The sequence below is a fragment of the Cryptomeria japonica genome, chromosome 2 (genome assembly GCF_030272615.1).
Source record: "Cryptomeria japonica chromosome 2, Sugi_1.0, whole genome shotgun sequence".
Classification (NCBI taxonomy): domain Eukaryota; kingdom Viridiplantae; phylum Streptophyta; class Pinopsida; order Cupressales; family Cupressaceae; genus Cryptomeria; species Cryptomeria japonica.
The window spans coordinates 331,645,926-331,666,026 of record NC_081406.1 but is presented as its reverse complement, the minus strand read 5'-3'; the positions used below and the strand labels follow the sequence as shown (position 1 = coordinate 331,666,026).

General features: G+C 37.4%; 1 protein-coding gene across 3 annotated transcripts in view; it reads right to left on the bottom strand.

The window, feature by feature from the left end:
• LOC131033869 (26S proteasome non-ATPase regulatory subunit 6) overlaps positions 1-9,038 on the bottom strand; it is a 28,363-nt gene extending 19,325 nt beyond the window's left edge. The window contains exons 1-3 of one of the 3 annotated variants that reach the window (XM_057965163.2): positions 8,918-9,038; positions 8,539-8,686; positions 8,340-8,454 (exon numbers count right to left, since the gene is read on the bottom strand). In XM_057965163.2, coding sequence (XP_057821146.2) covers positions 8,340-8,454; positions 8,539-8,674 — 251 coding nt within the window. In that variant the 5' untranslated portion in view covers positions 8,675-8,686; positions 8,918-9,038. Of the gene's footprint in view, positions 1-8,339; positions 8,455-8,538 lie in introns of all 3 variants that reach the window. The other 2 variants (XM_057965164.2, XM_057965162.2) reach the window with 2 other exon arrangements.
• Between the last annotated feature and the right edge of the window lie 11,063 nt (positions 9,039-20,101).

The window sequence follows — 20,101 nt, the reverse complement described above, 5'->3', positions numbered from 1 at the left end:
CAAGCTGCCTGATAGCTTCAAGCAACACTACTCTGTTGGTGGGATACATAGGTAACTTGTAAGGAGGTCCGGAGAATCCTTGAATTCTCAGATAAGTAAATCTAGGGTATTGGATGTACCAATACCCAAATCTGCTGACCAAATATTTAGACTCCTGAGAGAGCCTCTGATGAAGACCACCTTGGAGCATCCTGGTAATGTGCATCATGAATGCATCGTTGACCCTCTTAAAGTGAAGTGTTCCCTCCAAGTGCAGTTGTGGGTAGCAATCATAAACAGCAAACTGATTCTCCTTATTCCCCACTTCTCCTCTACAGGTGAGTCCTCTATATCTGTAAGTTCGAGCAAGAGAGTATACCAAATAAGAACTCATATAAAATGTCATGTTCTCTTCTAAGTTCTTCAGCTGGACATCAAGATTATTACTTATAATCTTTGCCCAATCAATCATCTTCACTCCGGTAATTATTTCATTGATGAAATAATACATCCAAGGCTCAAATGGCGGGCCTTGTGGACTACCCATGACTCTATTCATTAAAACTATCATGTCTCCATTATCTTCCTTGAAGTAGGCTCTCACAAGATCCTTGGGTAACTTAGAAGCACCCTTCCTTGGCTTATCCAACCATGAATGGTTGATATTGGCCTCATATTCCTAAACATTATCTTGATACAGCTGTGTTGCTTCCTCCTTGGTCATGTAGACTGGGTTATGATATTCGGGGATGTTGAAAGCTTCCCTGATAGCAAACTCACTAATATTTGCCAAAACTCTCCCGTCAGGTGCTACAATTTCTCGGTTTATAGGATTGTAGTGTTTAGAGCATCCCACCACCAACTCAGTACACTGCATCACTGGAAGGAAACCAGCAGCTTGTACAATTCCATTTCTGTCTAGGCCATACATTCGCTTCTTGAATTCTCTCAAGTTGATATGTTCCAAGTTAGTGTCTCCGACCAGCTTCCACTTGGACTTCATTTTAGATTCTGGAGGGGAATCTTTATCCACCTGAAACTTCATCTGGAAACGAGATGCTCCAAAATCTTCAAATAATGAAGAAGAATGAGAAAATCAAAAGTTAATCACAAAAAATTAATGAGTTTATCCTTCAAATAGTCAGAGCTCTTCAAAAAAATCTGAGTTGAAACTTGTTGAAAAATGGTTGATAACAAAGAAAAATATTTGAAATCTCCTTCAAAACACTTCCAACCTGCAAAAATTCTCTCAAAATTCACTCTCAACCTGCATAAAACCTTTCAAATTCACTCACAATCTGCTCTAGAAACTTTGAACTTCATAAGTGGGAATGAAAGAGTGAATGATGTATTTGTACGAGAGTTCGAATTTGTAATTAGAAACACAGAGGATCTTTAAAATTTGTTTCTAATCTGTCATTGATACATCGAACATGGACATTTAGTCCTTAATCTTTCAAAGGAAGTTTCTAAATTTGAACTCAGTGAACTGTCATTTCTTTGGCAAGTTCGAACTCTTCATCTCATCTTTCAAATGCAAGTTTCTAATTCGATTTTCAGTTCATAATTCGAACTAAATCTGCAATATTCTCTTCCAAAGAAACTTCTATTTTGGTCTCAGTTCGAACTTCGTGAGAAGATTATGCTGACATCACTCAAGAATATTCCTTTGTTTTCAAACTTAGCATATATCTCTCTTGAGGGCGTACTTTCCTTGACTTTTTCCTCTTCAACCAAAGGTAGGACGGACTTCATGAGATTTATTTCCACTTCAATCAAAGGCAGGGCGAACTTCTCCACACTTAGGAACTTAACTCAAGGCGGACTTTGACTGATTCGGGAACCTTTCCCAAGCTAAGGCAGGGTTTGTCATCTTTGCTCCCTTCATGACTCATCAAACACTTCTCCATAGGGTGGACTTGGCTAATTCTATGCACCATCTTCAAGGCGGACTTCAACATGGACAGGAACCATGGAGGGTGACTTGGTAAACTTCATGCTCTTCAAACACTTGCTAATTCCTCCTCAAGCGGACTTCCTTAATCTCATAACTTCTTCATCATCCATAGGGCGGACTTCATTAAGCTCTTGCACTTCACACTCAACCAAGGGCGGAGTTTATCAATCTTGTGCACCATGAAGGAGGACTTGGTAAATTTTATGCACTTTGCAACCATTCCCTAGGGCGGACTTGATGAAACTTATGAACATTGTCTTTGTAGCATAGGGCGCGGTTGCTTGAAGTCATATACCTCACAAAGGGCGGACTTAGTCAAACATAGGCACCAAATGATATGCCTTAGGGCGGAATTCATGGGATTTAGGCACCATGGGATCAAACCTTAAAATCTTGATAACTTTTGCAATTCCTGTCAGATCATCTTGAGATTTGAAAACCATACTTCATTCATCCATTGAATTCCTCAAGATCCCTAAAATTTAGGAGGTTAGCTTGTTTTATCAAAACTTGATTTTAGGAGGAATTTGTAGATGCATCTTAGTGCTAATAGTGCAAACCCTAGATCCCCTTTCTGAAGCAAGCATCCCTAAAAAAATAGGAAAAACTTTCTAAAAATAGCCATTTAGGGGATCATGCTTAAAGTGTCAAAAATGAAACTTCCTAAAAAATAGGAAAAAGCAAAAAAGCAAAACTTTCCAAAAATAGAAAGTTGTCCAAATCCACTGAAATCAATTGCAATCTTCGTCCTTTGGCCTTTCTAGGCACTTTGACGATGTCTAGACTCTGTTCTAACTTGGTTTGCACAAACTGACTCACAACTTCCAAAACTCGGACTATTCAAAACTGACAATCTTGGCAATACTGATGCAGGAAGGTGACAAGGCTCTAACAAAAACCCTAGAAAGCAAGAAAAAGGGAGGGTCCCCATTTTCAATGGGGTGATGTGTGAAAAGGTCACAACAAGAGGTTATCAAACTCTAAAAAAAATTGTTAAGATAATCTAACAAAAATAGGAAGGGTACTCATGTTTCCTTCTCAGGCAGCATCTCAAAGATGAGGTAAAGAAAGTTGTATTCAAAATGCAAGAAGATAAGCCACCAAGGCCAAATAGGTTTCAAAAAACTTCTAGCGAGAATTTTGAGCTCTGATTGGCAAAAATGTCACAAAATCCAAAGGAGGAATAAGGATAATCACATGTGCTTTTCAAGGCTTTAAACACCACCTTCATGGCTCTTATCATTAGGAGCCAGATGCCTGTTCAAATAATTTTAAGGAAATCTGCTTTTCAAAACCATTTACAAAACCATCTCTAAAGTCCCACAGATAGATATGAGTAGACAAATCTTGCTTTCCAAAACTATTTACAAAACCATATCTAAAGTTCTGCAAACAGATTGAAACCTGCTTTGACACTGATAATCTCTCAAGAGCAAGGAGCTTTTGTGAAAGCGTGGTAAATTTTAATGGAATCACAGTTGCACACAAAATTATTCATAATCTCACTGCTAGGGGTCAAAACTTGAAAATGATTATTATCAAGTTGGACATTTCTAAAGTTTATGACAGAATGTGTTAGAATTTTCTCGAGAAGACTTTTGAATGATTTGGGTTCTTGAATCAGTGAACAGAAATGCTTCTCAACATTGAAGTTCTCTATCCTCAATAATAAATCTCCAACAATCTTTTCAAATTCCTCATAAGGTCTGAGGCAGGGAGACCCACTATCACCTTGATTGTACATTATCCCAGCTAATGCTTTAGGTAGAACAGTGAGAGAAGGTGGCAAAATTTTTAAGGATCCCAAGGAATCTGTAAATGGAGAGGTAATCAAACATCTTCAATCCATAGATGATGTAATGTTGACAGCAGATAACCCTACAAAAATGCAAGTCTATCAAACAGATCTATGCAAGTAAGAAACAGGCTCAAGGCAGTAGATTAACAGAAAGAAATACACAACTTTTTTCATTAATACAAAAAGAATTAGAAATGAACATAAGTAGTTCTAAAGATTCCTACACTGACTTTAGAATAATCTGTTCACAAGGAAAGAAAAAATCAATCTATGGCTAAGACTAACAGATACCTTAAACGCATGCATAGCAGGTGGAGAAAAACAGTCATCCAGTAGCAAGTTTAACTTCCAACAAATTGGGAAATAAATGGTCTGAGAAACTACAGAATGGCCAATCTTTCCCCTATTGCTAAATAAGGTTTGCAGGATTTACAATGGAGCAGGGTGCTTGCAGTGTTATAAGCCTATAACATGCAAGAAGTACCTTGATAATAAGGAACATGAGAAAATTTTAACCAATTCAACTAAGCAAAGGGGTTGGCAATTTGGAATAATGTGACCTTTATATTTTATTGTATACAAAGTCCTCCCCTTTGAAAAGTCAGCTGAGGCTAAATTTTGGGAGGGCATTAAATTCAAAGATCACCCAATTGCCAAACATTTGGAGCTGAAGGAGCAACATGCTAGGGCTTTCTAAGCATGGTAAACCAAAGTGAAGGATTTTTGGGCCAAAGAGGAGGGTTAATGGAAAAAAAAAGGTTTTTGAAGGATGCTGGAAACCTCCTTAGCATGTCTAGTATAACATTTACCTGAATTCAACACTCACTGTATAGCTTCTGAATAACTTGGAGTTTGACTCCCAAAATGCTCCACTATATTTCTGTCAGAGGATTCAAGGTCTAAAGTTTGGATGAAGGCCTAATCTACTTCTCCCCACTTGGCAATGCAACAAAAGTGACCCAAGAAAAGATTGCAAGTTTTTCTAAGTTCTCGGCATCAACTCAAACATGACCCAAGTTTTGACAACCACGTTTCTAAAATCTGCAGTTGCAAAACATGGGGGCTTCCATTGTGTTGAAATATCAAGAACCAATATTATACTTTTCCAGATCCTATTAACTCACAAAGTATCAAACATTATTTCAATGCATTCTTTGTTATGAAGCAAATCATTCCTCCTTTTTAACATTGAATTAGGCAAAGCCGTCTTTAACTTGAGGAAAATCGTATTCTTCAACACTCGCATAGTTCCACAGGATCTTGATTTGACATGATAGTATACTTGTCAACTCACAAACAACCATTTCATATGAATGGCTTTACTGTCCACTAAAATCTCAGTCCGCCTAAAGATCAACATAATTTCCATTGCAATTTGCAATCCATTTTCTTAACAATATGTCATTCTGGCTCATTGTTATTCTTGACTCGGTAATCAGGTTGCATCTTTTTTACTTGACCTTCTGTAGTTCTGGCTCTGTCATTTTTTGACTTGGTAATCATGCTTGTACCATTTAACTTGACAATCTGCATAAGAAAATGCATGAGAATCTAAAGGCCCTAATATATTGATATCATTTATGTAAAGGCAATGCTTGTGTTGGATGCTCAAAGTCATATATTGATATCATTTATGTTGTTTTTCTAAAAGATACATTCGAAACCTAGCTACATCATTCCTGACCATGTGTTTCAACTTCACCATTTGTAAAAGATTCAATGCTTATCAAAAATGTTAATCTAGATTGCAAAAAGGCTCTATGGTTGTGGTCAACATTGAATTGGATTCTCCTAGTTGGAAACCTCCTCACTACATACATTTGTGATCGGCTCAAGGGCAAATGCCCCAGGAACCACAAATGACCACAACTATTTGGGCATTGAAGGAATATAAACTGACACATGTAAGTGCCAAACATGCGAGTAAAATACATAAAGATAACAGATACAATCTGAGTAACTTATCCCCTGCAGTATCTTTCCTTATTCTTCTATTAACTCTTATGAATCCATACATAAATTATGGCATGGTATAACAGAGTAGATCAGAAAAGGATTCATCTGCAGTCAAATTTCAAAATATGAAAGTCCAGAGTTGGTACTCCTCCCTGAGTAGCTAGATCAATATGCAGAATAGCATTACATATGCAATGCACTCACACATTCATCACTCATAGCCCTTGAGGCAAATACAGACGCCAGAATAGAGGGAACCTGTGATTTCTTGAAAGCTCAAGCACAGAAAGTTATGCCATAATGTACACATCTCACATACAAATTTTATATGATACAATTAGTTTATATATACAAAATACTCTCACTATTCTCTCTAACCTCCAACAAGAACGGAGGTATGATGCTAAAATAAGACATAAGCAAAACATATCAAAGATAACAGAATTTCTGATGCAAATTCTCTTCAGATCAGACTTACTGGATTGAAGACTGAATTTCCACCCATAGCTTCTCTATTCTGGTTAATGGTTCACCATGTTTTTTCTTCAGAGAGACCAGGGATCTGAGTCAAGTGAGCCCAATCTCACCTTATATTTTCATTATCTGGTCTCAAGCTTTGCGAGATCTCTGATCCATGCTAGGGATCGACAGGTTGTTAAAGGAAGGAGTCTCACACCAGATCTAGACCCCCTGAACCATCAGCAACTAGGCAGGAGATTTAGTATAGAGAAATTGAAATTCTTCTCTTTTGATGTTCTTCTATGCAGGCAACAGAGGATTTTAAAAGTATTTGGGTTCCAGCTTGAAGCTTCGCCTAACATCTACCTCAGTGTCCCCCTCTTTGCTTGAAGGATGATGAAGTTCCTTTGCGAACCATTATTGAGAAAATTGCAGGATCACCTGAACTCTTTAAAAAGTATATCTCTACTCTATTTTGCATGTGTCAACTGTTATAATGAAGGAAATGATCACTCTCCTTTGGTCTTTCTTGTGTAAGAGCAACACCTCAACTCATAAGTTTGCCTCAGTGAGTTAGCAGGAAGTTTTATCTTTCCAAATCCTTTGTTAAACTAGCTTTCAATAACTTGGAGGCATCCAATTTTGTGTTGGGTCTAAGTTGGTTTGGACGTGCTTCAAGGATACCAGGAGTTTATGGAGTGAGCTTTGAGAAGCAAATAATTCAATAGCATGAATCCTCTTTGCAAAATTTATGTGGCTGAAAACACTCTTGGTTCTAAGGTTTGGAATTTCATCCTTTGCTGTGGCCACATTATCATCATTAAACTGAAATGGGCAGTGGTGATGGCAGGATGATTCAATTCTGGTTTGAGCATTGAACAGGTCTGCTCCCCATTACAGCAGACCCTAGTTAAAGGCTTTGAAAGACAAGCTTTTATCCACATGGGGCTCCTTTCTGGCAAAGCATGGCAGTCTATCGTGCTGGAAGGATCTGAGCCAGATTGCAGATATTCATGTTGTGCGGGCAGAAATTCAATGGAATCTTGTCAACTCGAATCCTGCCCTCTTCTTCCAAAAGCAAACGATCTTGTTTGGTATGGATCAGCAAATAGCTCCTACTCAGCTAGTGCAGGCTACAAGTCACTATTTGAGCACAAAGAGCAGCGTGGATTCCATCCAGTTGGAATCTGGAACTGCAGCTCCCTTCCCAAAGGTATTGCTTTCCTTTAGTTGGCTGTGAGAGGCCATCCATTGACATTTAATAGGTTCCAAAGTATGGACTTTGTGGACACTCTATGAGTGTCCTGTAACACTGTAAAAGAATGCTTCTCATTTCTTTCTGTATCTCCAGTCTTCTAAGTGTATGCTAACTGACTGTCAAACTTATAACCATGCATTAGGGCTACCCAACAATCTGCATGCCCAGAAAGTTAAACAAAAATGGAAGCAATCAAAAGACTCAAGAACTATAAAAGAACTAAAACCAATTTCTCTCATATCCTGCCCATCAATGCATGTATAATAGGAAGTGATAATGAAACTCTCGGATAAAACAACTCATTCAAAGGCCTACAACAACATCTACACAATCGACAGGATGCGTAGCTAGATTCTGTTCTACTAAAAAAAAGCGAATTTCCACAAAAAATCATTAGTCATAATAATGTTGTGATTATAACAAGTTTAAACTCTTTTTGGAATTCTTTAGAATGATATATCATCAGAGTACAGATAATTTTTGTTTGGGTGGGCCACGTCTGAGCATTCATCTATTTACCTTCTAAAACATTGTGACCTCGGTTTGAACCAAGCATCTTCCTCGATTGTGCAATGGCAAGTTGACAAAAGGTTTGAGGTTTTTCAGAAAAATATATCATAAGACTACACAAACCAGAAGAGCATAGGGATGTTTGTGCCACTCAAGCCTGGCCATGCATCTATTTAACTTCTGAACCCTGGCGGGCTCTATCGAAACAAGCATCTTCGCCAATTCAGCCAATGCAAGTCAACAAAAAGGTTTATAGTTTACACTCTTAAATAAGCTGGACAAAGTTTACACTCCATGTGAACCAAGCATCTTAGCCAACTGAACCAAGCCAATTAGAAAAAAGTTTTAATGTTTACACGGCAGAAAGAAAAACAAATAAATTTTGATATCAGGAGATAAAGTAAAAGGGGTGCAAAAAGTACTTTTCATCGAGCTTGATGAGGTCGTCTTGAATTTTAAGTCGCATAGTTTGCAAGAGGGTTTGATCAATATTCCACCCTAACTCTGAGCATAATGATTCGTAGAGCAAGGCCATATCTGCAACCATATCCATTCAATCCATTAAAACATAACATTGCTGGGGCAAATTTTGATCTTTGAAAAGAGGAATGAAAAACTTACCATCAGCCTGAACGAGAGTGAGAACCTCATCCTTGAGATGGATTTTCTCGATGTCGGGCACATCGGGATGCCTGAGGAGAAAGATCTTGTGTGCCAATACTAACTTGGGCTCCTGAATTCCTTCTTGACCCTCCATTGCCTCTTCAATCTTCCCTACGCAATAACAGAGAAAACGATTTATCGACTTCCCTGTGTATCTCAAATACAGACCTCTCTATGTGACTTCCTCAGTTCTGGAGCGGTTATCAATACCATTAAAGAAATTATTCGGCATAGTTTAAAAGCCTCCTACGAATTTTAACTAATGTACATCTTTACATCGGCTTCTCTCAATAATCAATATTTTGTATCGTTTAAATTTTAATAATCAATATCAGACCTGTAAATTTTGCGAATATGGGAGGCGTCTCTCTCAATTAATCTTCACGTCTGTCGAGGGATTTCTCTTTGAATATTCTTTTGTTATTTTTTAAGTAAAAATATGTTGTATTTGTTTGTTCGGAAGGTATTGGGAAAGGATTCATATTTTAATTTTTACTCGAAGTTAACGTCATTTTTAAATTAAATAATATTTAATATAATATAAATAATAATACTATATTATATTTTGTGTAATGTAAAATTACTTTTAAAATAATATTATTATTTTTTTCGGTGATATTAAATATTTTATTAAAATATCAAAAGAAGAGTACAATATTTATAGTATCATCTTTCCATCAACAACAAAACACATCCTCAAAATTGTGTCACAAAAAACGTTCAAAGTCATCGAGGCATTCCACCAAAACCCTACCACCATCTACCCAGAAACCAGCCCATTACATCCTTGAAGGTCTAAACCATAATGAATATATAACATACTATCATGAAACTACATACATTGATTATTTAACATGTATATAGAAAAGCACAAATTATTTCTTCCTCACGACTCCATTCACCCATTAGTCTTTCAACTCGAACCCTTTCTCTGGGTCCTCCAATATCCTTGCCCTCTTCTTCCCCTTTGCTCGCTCACATTCCTTCTCTCACAAATAGAGCTTCAACAAATCCCAACTCAACGAGTCCTAGCCAATGTATGCCTCTACCCGACGTTCATCTTTATCAATCCCCTTTGTCCAATGTATAAACGGCATCAGTTGTTGAGGCGCCTCCTCATCTAAGCCCTTCACCACCTTTGTAGGTAGAAACCCTACTCCTAAGACTACTCGTTCAAGCACCGACTGCAAACCAAACAACCAATCACTATCCACACACCCCTTCATAACCCACTCAACCTCTTCTTTCTTGCCAACCTCTAACCCCCACACCACCACCATCGATATAATATCAATATGCGTTTTGTATCTATGTTCAGTCGACAAAAATTCTTCACCAAGAAGAATCTCCATGATTCGAATGAAAACCTCCTCGTCAAATTTGAAGAGACATTTCAATCTCTTCGCTGAGATTTTTCCCAAGAACGGTAGTTGTTGCTTTGGTGTTATCAATGAGAAGGTGGCCTCCATATTGTGATACACTCGCCACCCATCTTAATTTGTTAACACCACTTGCAATCTATGCGGGTTTTATTTACCCCCTAGCAACCCATGTCACATCAACCTGCCACCCCAACACTTCATTAATGACTCCTGAAAGTGGCAGCGTACTATACCAACTCATTCATCGAACTTGAGATCTCTAAAATCTTCCACCAACTGCTTGACTCATCATTTAGAAACAATGCCCAATTCAACAGCCTATTTGCCACATCATTACTTGACCTCATCACCTGTCCAACTTCAAATTCTTCGAAAGTTTCTAATAAAAGCTTGGCAACGGATATATATTTGCACAAGTTCCACACATATATCTCCCCCTTTTAATAGCATTAATGATAATCAAAGAGTCTCCTTCTAGCTGAATTTTTTAAAATCCCATGTTTTTAGCCATTTTTAATGCCTCAATAGCCGCATGTGCCTCAACTTTGTTATCCATCCCTTCCGATAGTTTTGAAGCACCTATTGCTAAGATATTACCCTCCCAATCTCGCGCCACATACCCAGCCCTTGATGGTCCTTGGTTGCCCTTTAGGGCCCTAGCAAAGTTAATCTTATACCACCCTACCTTTGGTCTGGACAATTCCACCCTTTTCACTTTAAGGAATCTAGATGAGCCCGAAAAGGCCCATTAATAGGCCATTATTTTATTTATTTATTATATATTATATTTAAAAATAAAAACTATTAAATATAAATATAATATAGTTTTTATATAATTATATAAATTAAATTATATGTGATATAATGATATTACTTATATTATAAATGGTATCATTATTATATATTAGATATTATATTGTTTACAATGTAAATGATAAATTTATTTTTAAAGTAGAGGCAATGGAGAAAAGCTTATTGAATTTGGCAGGTGAGGCGTTGAATCGGCCTAAGGTTTCCGAGCAGGAAGGAATTTGTGTGGATGTTGGATCGATAGTGGCAAAGGATGTCGAAGAATTGGAGCACACAACCATTCTTGGTCAAATCTTGGGTAAGAAGGTCAACATGTGGGTTTTTCAAGATTGGATTGCCCAAAACTAGGCTAGTGCAAAGAAGGTTTTCTCTTTGTCGAATGATTTCTTTGCAATGGATTTTAGTAGCAAGGCTGGCAAGGACCAAATCTTGGAGGGTTTTTCTTGGAGAATTGAGGGGGTGCACATCTACATTCAGAAATTAGTGGCAAATTTTAACCCATGAAGTATGAAGCCGACAAAAAATCTGATTTGAATTAGGTTGTATAACTTGCCACTAGAGTACTCATCAATTGATTGTTTATAAAAGATTGGCGATAGCATGGGTAGAGTTGTGGATGTAGATATGGGAGAAGGGGTTTTGATCTTCTATGTTAGGATCAAACTTTTGGTAATCAAGAGCATTACTAACAAGATTTTTTTATGGTTTGCGGTAGTGGATTGGCTTCAGGACATGGAGATTGACGAAATTAATTTTTATTGTTTATGGTGTGGTTGAAGGAATCATAATGTTGTCAATTGTCACAAGCATCCTCACTGGTGGTGGAACCTTAGGAAAATAAGTGTTGCATCCTCAAATCAGGACTTATCAAACGTCAATACCTCTGGAGTTAATGAAGTGATTCCAAAAGTGGAAAAGAATGAGGGTGAAACTAGGAATGGGTGGTCTAGGGAAATAGAAATCAAGCAAGCCATCATGCCCCCTAGTACCAATCAGACAAATCTAGTGGAGTCTAAAGATAAGGAAGGTGGATCAAATGGGGGGAACCTATCCCTAGTAGGTAGGTAGAGAAGGTAGAGAAGGCTAAAGGGGCAGAGGTTGAATCCCGACATGACCTGACACATTGGATAGATAAACAGATGAAGGGGAATCAGGGCATTCATATTTTGACAGTGATGGTTATGACAGAGATGATTTGGGGATAATAGACCCTTGTTGTATTAGTCAATCATCCTTGAGACTAATAGAGAATGGGGGAAGAGTGCAAAGAAGACATGAAGGAAATCAATTATTGTTGTTTAATTTTTGAATTTTTGAAAATTGACAACCCCTATGAATTTTTCTTTAAAATTCATAGCTTCGTTTTACTCAAGGATGTTTTACGAGGCTAAAACTTATATTGGTTTGCGTCTATTCTTGCGTGTGTGTTTTTTCCATCTTTGTCCAAGTTTTGGTCATTTTTTGTTATCGGTTTTTTTTCCCTTATTTGTGCAATTTTGAGTTTTGGGATTAGCATTGCAAGTAACATGAACTTTTGTAAGATATTGCAAGTAAATGCTCTAACTTGTAATCAGGTCTCTAAGACCCGATTACAAGTTGATTCATTGTTTTTAAAGTCATAATGGACTTGTAATCAAGGGTCAAAAACCTGATTACAAGAAGGCTTTCTTTTTACTTGCTATCTTTTACTTGTAATCGGGGGGCACAAGTCTGATTACAAGTATCCTTTCTTCCTTCTAGTTTGGGCTCTTGTAATCGGGCGTTTCAAACCCTCTTACAAGTTATTGTTATATTGTTTGCAATGCAATGTTGCTCAGTTATCCGAGGTTTGATTTTCTTTCCTTTGTGCCACCTTTGCTTTGTGTTTTTTAAGGAAGTGTCATTAAAGCATGTTTGGATTCTAATAAGAGTGTTCCTCCTTACCTATTAGAGTCTTTGGGTGAAGCTATTTCAAATCACTTTTTCTTATCATTTTGAGTGGCATCTGAAGAAAGTGTCCAAGGTAAGTGTTTTATTTTGGCTCTTCCATTTGTTTTTCTTTCTCTTTCACGTTTATTGGGAGTGTACTTTTCATATTGTTCTTCTCCCTAGTTCGCATGTTTCATTCTCCTTGAATTTGATTTGTGTTTTTCAATTGAATGCAAATTTTTGTTTGAAGTTCAGTATCATCTTTCTTCTGCATGGTGTGAACACTTGTATTCGGGCCTTAAAATTCTCGATTGCAAGTGTCTCGATTTTTATTTTGTGTGATTGCTTACTTATGTATACACATAAAAATGGCTATGAGCGATTGAATAAATATTTTATACTTATTTAATAATTATTCTTCTATTAAATAGTTAATTTGAAAAGATTAATTTATTTAATTCATTTCATGTATTTCTATTAATTAATTTAATTGAAATGTTTTATTAATTAATTCATTTATCCTTTTCTTCTAATCAATTAATTAAATATTAAATATTTAATTATTATTCAAATCAATTAATTAAATATCTAATATTTAATTATTCCTTCAATCAATTAAATATCTTATATTGAATGGTTATTCTTCTATCCTATAGTCTCAAATATTAAATAATTTTTAATTATTTAATCCCTTTTCTAACTCATCCTTCCATCCCCACTTCATCTTTCCTTTGCCAACTCATCCATCATGTGGCTAAATTATTTTAACAAAATTAAAATAAATAAAATATTTATTAGCCACTTATCTTCAACTTTCAAAATAAATGAAATATTGTGTACATACAAATATTTCCTAACCTTCTTCTATATTCTCTCCAACATCCCTTTATCTTAGGAAGGACTTGAGTCCACTTGTACTCTCATGCCTAAATCTTCTCCAACCATCCCTAGATTCCCTCAGTCAACAACTCAGTCAAGGTGAGATGAGTGACACTTGTCTTCTCCTTCCCCCTTTCTCTCAACCTTTGCCTTTGCTCACAACCATCTAAATCTGCAAATCTGATCATGACCATTGATCCAGGCCACATCATGCCCTCAAAAGTCTATAAAAGTAGGAGTTTGAGCTGAGGAAAAGTTAGTCTTCAAGTTAGTCTTCAAGTTAACAATTTGGAGCAATTAGCAAATTTAGCATTTCTCATTTAGCTTAAATCATTTGCATTGCATATCATAGTATCAGTTAACTACCAGTCCATTCTTCATATGCCATCTTGGAAGCTATCAGTGCTTGTCTGAGAGAAAATAATATGCAACCAAGAACAGTGGAGTTAGGACACAATGAGACTTAAATCATGAAGGTAAAAATAGTGTTTTTATTTTATATCAATTTCATGTAGTGTCATTGGTTGAGTTTGGATTTCCTGTAGCATTTCCTTTGTATGTTGTGAAACTAATATGTTGCAAGTAGTATTTTGATGATGAAATTCAAGTCGACACATTTTGGTGCCCACCGTGGGGCTGGAGCCTTGCATATATATTTCTAATATCCTGTCTAGTTCTATAAAAAAACAAGTTTAACGCATTTGTAATCCAGATTCATACCTGTGTGAGTTTGGACAACGCTTTTATTTTATAGATTAGCACTTTTGTCTCTCTTAGTGCAATTGGCATTTAGGTTAGCACTTTTGTCTACAAATCAACGCATTTAATCTTCAGAGCAGCGCTTTTGTCTCACAGGTTAACGCATGTGTCATTTTGGTTAGTGCTTTTGTCTATGAATTCTCACTTTTTAGTCTGCAGAGCAACGCTTTTATGTCGCAGGTTCATGCTTTTGTCCTTTAGGTTAGCACTTTTGAGGTGCAAGACAACGCATTTGTTAGGATAACGCTTTTATTTGCAACTAACAAACTTTACCTGCAGGTCTGAATGTCTAAGAACTCAAATTTTCAAACTACTTATATATCTATGTGCAAGATTGTTTTTAAGCAAATTTCATTCATTTCCTCACCTAGTTAATGAAGATTTTTATTTTGGAAAGTAACACATCATATCTTGCTCATTTAGCTTAACTAAGGGGATAAATTGACAGCATGCAACTTACATTTTGAGTGACTTCTTTAAAGTAGTTGCACATAGATTATAAAGGTCTAAAATAAACTTGTGTTTTTCATGCTTGATGAAGTAGTAGGTAAGTATGCTCTCGCCCTCATACAGTGAATAGAAAACCAGACCTACTTTATTTTATGTGTAACCTTTAGAGGGCCTAACTTCTCGAGCTGCCTTGAGGGGGCCAGTGAGAGGGGAACGACCCAAAGTGGAAACAGGCTACTACCGAGTCCTTCTAATCCACTCTAAATAAATTGTGTTTGTGACAAAAGTCGCAAGCAACATGTGTTGATAAGTTCATACCGACACTATGTTTCCCCATAAACCCTATGGAGTGTAACCTCTATAGGTTGGGAACCTTTTGTATTTACAGAGCTGAAAGTGTCACATGTATGGCAACATGACCGGAAGCCCTTACTAAAAACCACTTGTACTAGTTGCCAAAATCCTTCTAATTTTTGGCGCAAGAGGTCGGACCTCTGAAGCATCTCACACACATACGGTTCTTAGTAGAGATATAAAGTTTTCCATGGGGATTTTTCATGGAAACTAGTGCTTGGCTGCCCCGAAGAAGTGAGTGTCGAGGGTGGAGCCAGCAGGGTCAAGCATCTAAATATTCGTTTTGAATAGCGTAGCCTCAGGGGAAACCCCATGTGAGATTCAACAATTATTGTCTCAGCCTACCATAGGATTTGTACTTACTTATGCATTTTGTTTTTCAAACATTGTGTCTTCTATGTTTATAATATGCTCAAAATGGTCAAAAATTGAAGAAAATCATCATCTAAAAATGAGAAAAAATCTAACAACTTGCTAGAAAGATTGAAAAAAATCATCAAAGCACAGTCAGAGTAGCGCTTTCAAGTAACAAAATAATGCATTTGTCCCATAAGTTAGCACTTTTGACCAAAAAAGTTAGCACAAATGTTTTCTCACATCTGAGACCAAGCATATCAAACCAAAATTTCAAAGCCAGTATAAAAACGCTTATTGAGTAGAATTGTCTTTAAACTATCACACATTTTCAAATTAGTTCGATAACTAGGTCACCAATTCAACAGGCTATTTCCAAAAGGTTTCCATAAGCATAAAACATTCAACAAGTTATTGATTCAAACATCTTAAGTGCAAAAATCAACATCATTATCAGTTTCTCATCAGGATATATCAAATCCTCTAACACGAAACTTGATCAATCCACCTTGTGTTTATTATCTTGGATATTGTTGGCATTTTTTATGATTTTGTTGTGATTGTTATTGATGGACACACACTTTCTATGAGATCACTTTTTGAATGTATGAATTATGCTCAACCGGTATTTGTTCCAAACCGGTATTATGTTGTAGTCTTTAGACTATAGGTGTTATGCAGAAAGAGTTTACCGATCTCAAAGTGGTATAAAGACCCAAGCGGCATGAAGAGCTCAAGCGGTTTGAGGATCTCAAGTGAAGCGGAACAAAGGAACTAGAAGCGACAGTTATCATTTTCCTAGTCTTCATTTTTGTCAACCGGTAATCTGTTTGAACCGGTATTACTCTGAGTTACCAACCGATAACCGATAAAGTTGTATAAACCAATAATACTCTGTGATGAGTTACCAACCGGTATATTTTTGTGATGAGTTACCATCCACCGACATTTGGACGGTGATTTTGTGTCATGTTACCAAATGTGTCTAGATACAATGAACCTAGGAACTTGCAATGTAATCCTATTGGACCGACATGAAATCAGATTCCTTTTAAGGACATCATGTCTAGGGTTTTGTGTGTGTAGCTGTCAGGTTTTGGTGGTTGACGAAGTTCTTTGGAGTGCGATCTTAACTAAGAAGATCAAGTCTGTATGTTGTAACAGAGTGTTGATGTACTAAAGACTGAAGTAATGCTAAAATGCATTAATGAGCTATCAAGGATCTAACCAAGCATATTGTGCAAATACTTAGATCACTCTCTTGTTGATTACTCACATCTTCGGCAAGTTTGAAACCCTTAACCGGGTAGGCTTAGCGGAGCCTTTGTAAATCCTCTCACAAGGTGATTGACATCAGTGGATCTGAAATCCTCTCACAAGGTAGTCTTTAATTGGACTTATTTCCTAACAAAGATTGAGATTCCTAACAGGATCTGTTCTAGTAAAGAACATTGTATGACCTTAACCAGTTTGGTTATTATTCTGCAGATAGTTACTTGTGAGTTTCATCTCACCGTGGTTTTTCCCATTTGGGTTTCCATGTCAAAATCTCTTATGTTATGGTGATTGTGCTTCTGTGGGTGAATGCCTTATTTGTTGTTTGGTTTGCATGTGTGGTAACCAGTGTGTTTGCAAAACTGTTTTACCGGTTTACTGCTAGATTGTTTAAGTGTTTAAGTACAGTATTTTTTGGTATACTAATTCACCCCCCCTCTTAGTATTCATCAATTGGTATCAGAGCCAACCTTTCTATAAGTCTAACCACTTGGAAAGAGATATGGGGAATATACTGTGAGGGAACTTACTCATTAGCTCACTCAGATTGAGAAAGCCTATGATGAACTCAAAGTCAAGTGCAAGGCCTCTATGGCAAAAAGAAGAGAGCATGCTGAAAAACTGATGGAGCTAACTGAAAATAGTTCTTCCGATGAAGCGGACATGGAAGCCCTAGTTCAAGAAGTTGAAAAACTGAATGAATCCAATGCCAACCTAAGAAGGGAACTTGAAGGACTAACTATCTGAATGTGTCAAGAGCTTGAGAACCAGAGGAAAGCTGAAGATCTGGTAAAGGACAAAGATCATGAGATCTCCAAGCTAAAGTAAGAGATCAGTGCACTTACCGCTCATCTTCATGAAAACAAAATGGAAAAGGAAGAAATGCAAGGTGAACTACACATGGTTGTTTCTGAGAATGCAACCTTAAAGGAATCCAATGCTGCTATTACCAACGAACTTACTGAGTCAAAGGAAATACTTGCCAAATTCAATAAGAGCACTGTCAAGCTAGAGCAGAAGCTTGAATCAGTCAAACCGGTAAAGAATACCAATGGACTTGGTTTCTTTGATTATGAAAAAGGTGAGACCTCTGGAACAAAAGATGGAGCATCAAAGAAACAACTGACACCAAAGGACAAAGGTAAGCAAAAGTTCAAACCTATTTGATTTAATTGTCTCAAGGAAGGACACATTGCCAATGTATGTAGAAGTAAGACTTACAATAATTTTCCTTATTTTCTAAATGATAAGCCTAGACCCAATAGATTCAATGGTAATTGTTATGCATGCAACAAGTTTGGGCATAGAGTATTTGAATGCAAGTCTGTCATGCACAACACCGGAAGGTATACTCAAAGGAGTCAAGGAATGTTTTCTGAACCCTCTGGTAACCAGATCCCAAACCAGTTTAATACCTATAATCATCAGTCTGGAAGCGGTGGATATCAAGCGACAACCGGATGGAGAGAAACCTGTTTGTTCTATCATGGTCATGGTCATGGTCATGGTCAGACTGTTGCAACATGCAGAAGGAAGAATGGAAACATGAATAATGGACCTTGGAGATCACCTGGAATGATTTGCTATCATTGCAACAAACTGGGTCATACGACAAGATTCTGCAGAACAAGAAAGAACGTATCAGATGATATACCGGTCACTCCGGAAGGAAAGATTGATGTTGAAACTATTCAAGCGGATATGAAGAAAACATGGAAGAAGAAGCCAGAAGAAGTGACTCAAGAAGAACCGGTTTCTGCACGTAGTGTGGAAATCACTGAACCGACAAACTAAGCATCAAAAAAGCTTAAGGGGAGCAAACGGTGAAATGTCTCGAACCCCCGGTTTACACCGGTAAAAGACCTTAACCGGTATGTGATACCTGTCAGTTGGCAGAAGACTGGAAACGGTAAAAGGCAAACTATGGTTTACGCCCTAATAGTGGAGCATTTATTATGGTAGGTGAAGAATATGTTTAAAAGGATTTTTGAAGTCATTTTTCACTTATCAGTTGTCGAGCGAAGAAGTTTTCAAGTGGAGAGTGACGAAAGGCGATTTGCATTACGATTCAAAGAATTGTCAAAACCTTGAGGAAGAATCTGAAGCTAATATTTGTTGGTCAAGTGTAGAACACAAAGCGGCATTTCAGCAAGCGAAGGAGTGTGTGACGAAGTATAATCTGGGAGCCCTAAATTTTGATTTATGAAGGTATTTTTCAAATTTCTCTGTTTATCATGGCTTCCACGTCACATTCTAGCTCTAGTGCACCCATTGACACAGTAGACTTCAGTCAGTGAAAGGCAAAATATAATGCCCTATCTCAAATACCCGCTAGTGTCATAGTCAAGGAAGGCATTTCTGATTACATTGACTATAAAATTCAAGACCTAGGATATTTGATGATCCATTCTCAGTTGAGTTTGTTCTGCGGGAAGGACAAGAAGATTAAACCGGAATTTAGCATCCTAGAAAAGAAGAAGCTTCACAATGCAGTCTATTTCCTTGAAGAGTTTTCAGATGATCACATCCACATCATTCTGGGCAGAGTGCACGATGATAAGATGTACTTAGAGCAAACGCATGACATCACAATGGAAGCAATTCATGTTGTCACTAGTTTCTGTAATGTCGGTGAAGTGCCAGCCCTAAGGAAGATCAACAAGACGGAAATGACCAAGCTCACTGGTTCAGTGAGCGACTCACGGGGAATGACTGTCAATTCCATCAAGGATGATCTGGTCAAATATGCGTGTATGGTGATAGGATACCGAATGTTCCATGCCAGCAGAATCAACTCCGTCTCTGTTGCAGCGGTAAATGCCACCTACAGGATGATCAAGGAAGATGCATCATTTGATCTGTGCACCTGTATGCAAAGACAACTTCTATTGAACCTCAAGTCGATTAAACAGGACAATGCCTTGAGATTTAAGTTTTGACAACTATTGGTTGGGTTGTTCTTCTACTTCCAAGGTTACTTCCCAGGAGTTGGAGACATTCAGTGGTCTGCCGACCAACCAGTTACAAAGCAAATCAAGGAAAGCCTTCAAGCGGTTGGAACCAATTATCCAGAAGTTCTGAACAAATACTTTGATGAGTTCAGACGCAAGATGAGCCAAAGAATGAGAATATCAAGCGATATTGTCAAGAAATATGAAGATGACATCTGCTTCACCATCAAAATTGATGAGTGCATAATGGAGGCGATTGAGCCTAGACAGGAAGAAGTGGAACCTATGGGATATGAGGTAATGTTTGACATGCTAGATGGGTATGCCTCTACCCTACTCGTCTCACCCCTCGATCCAAAGGCAAAGAGAACCGACACCTATTTGGAAAGGGTTACACCG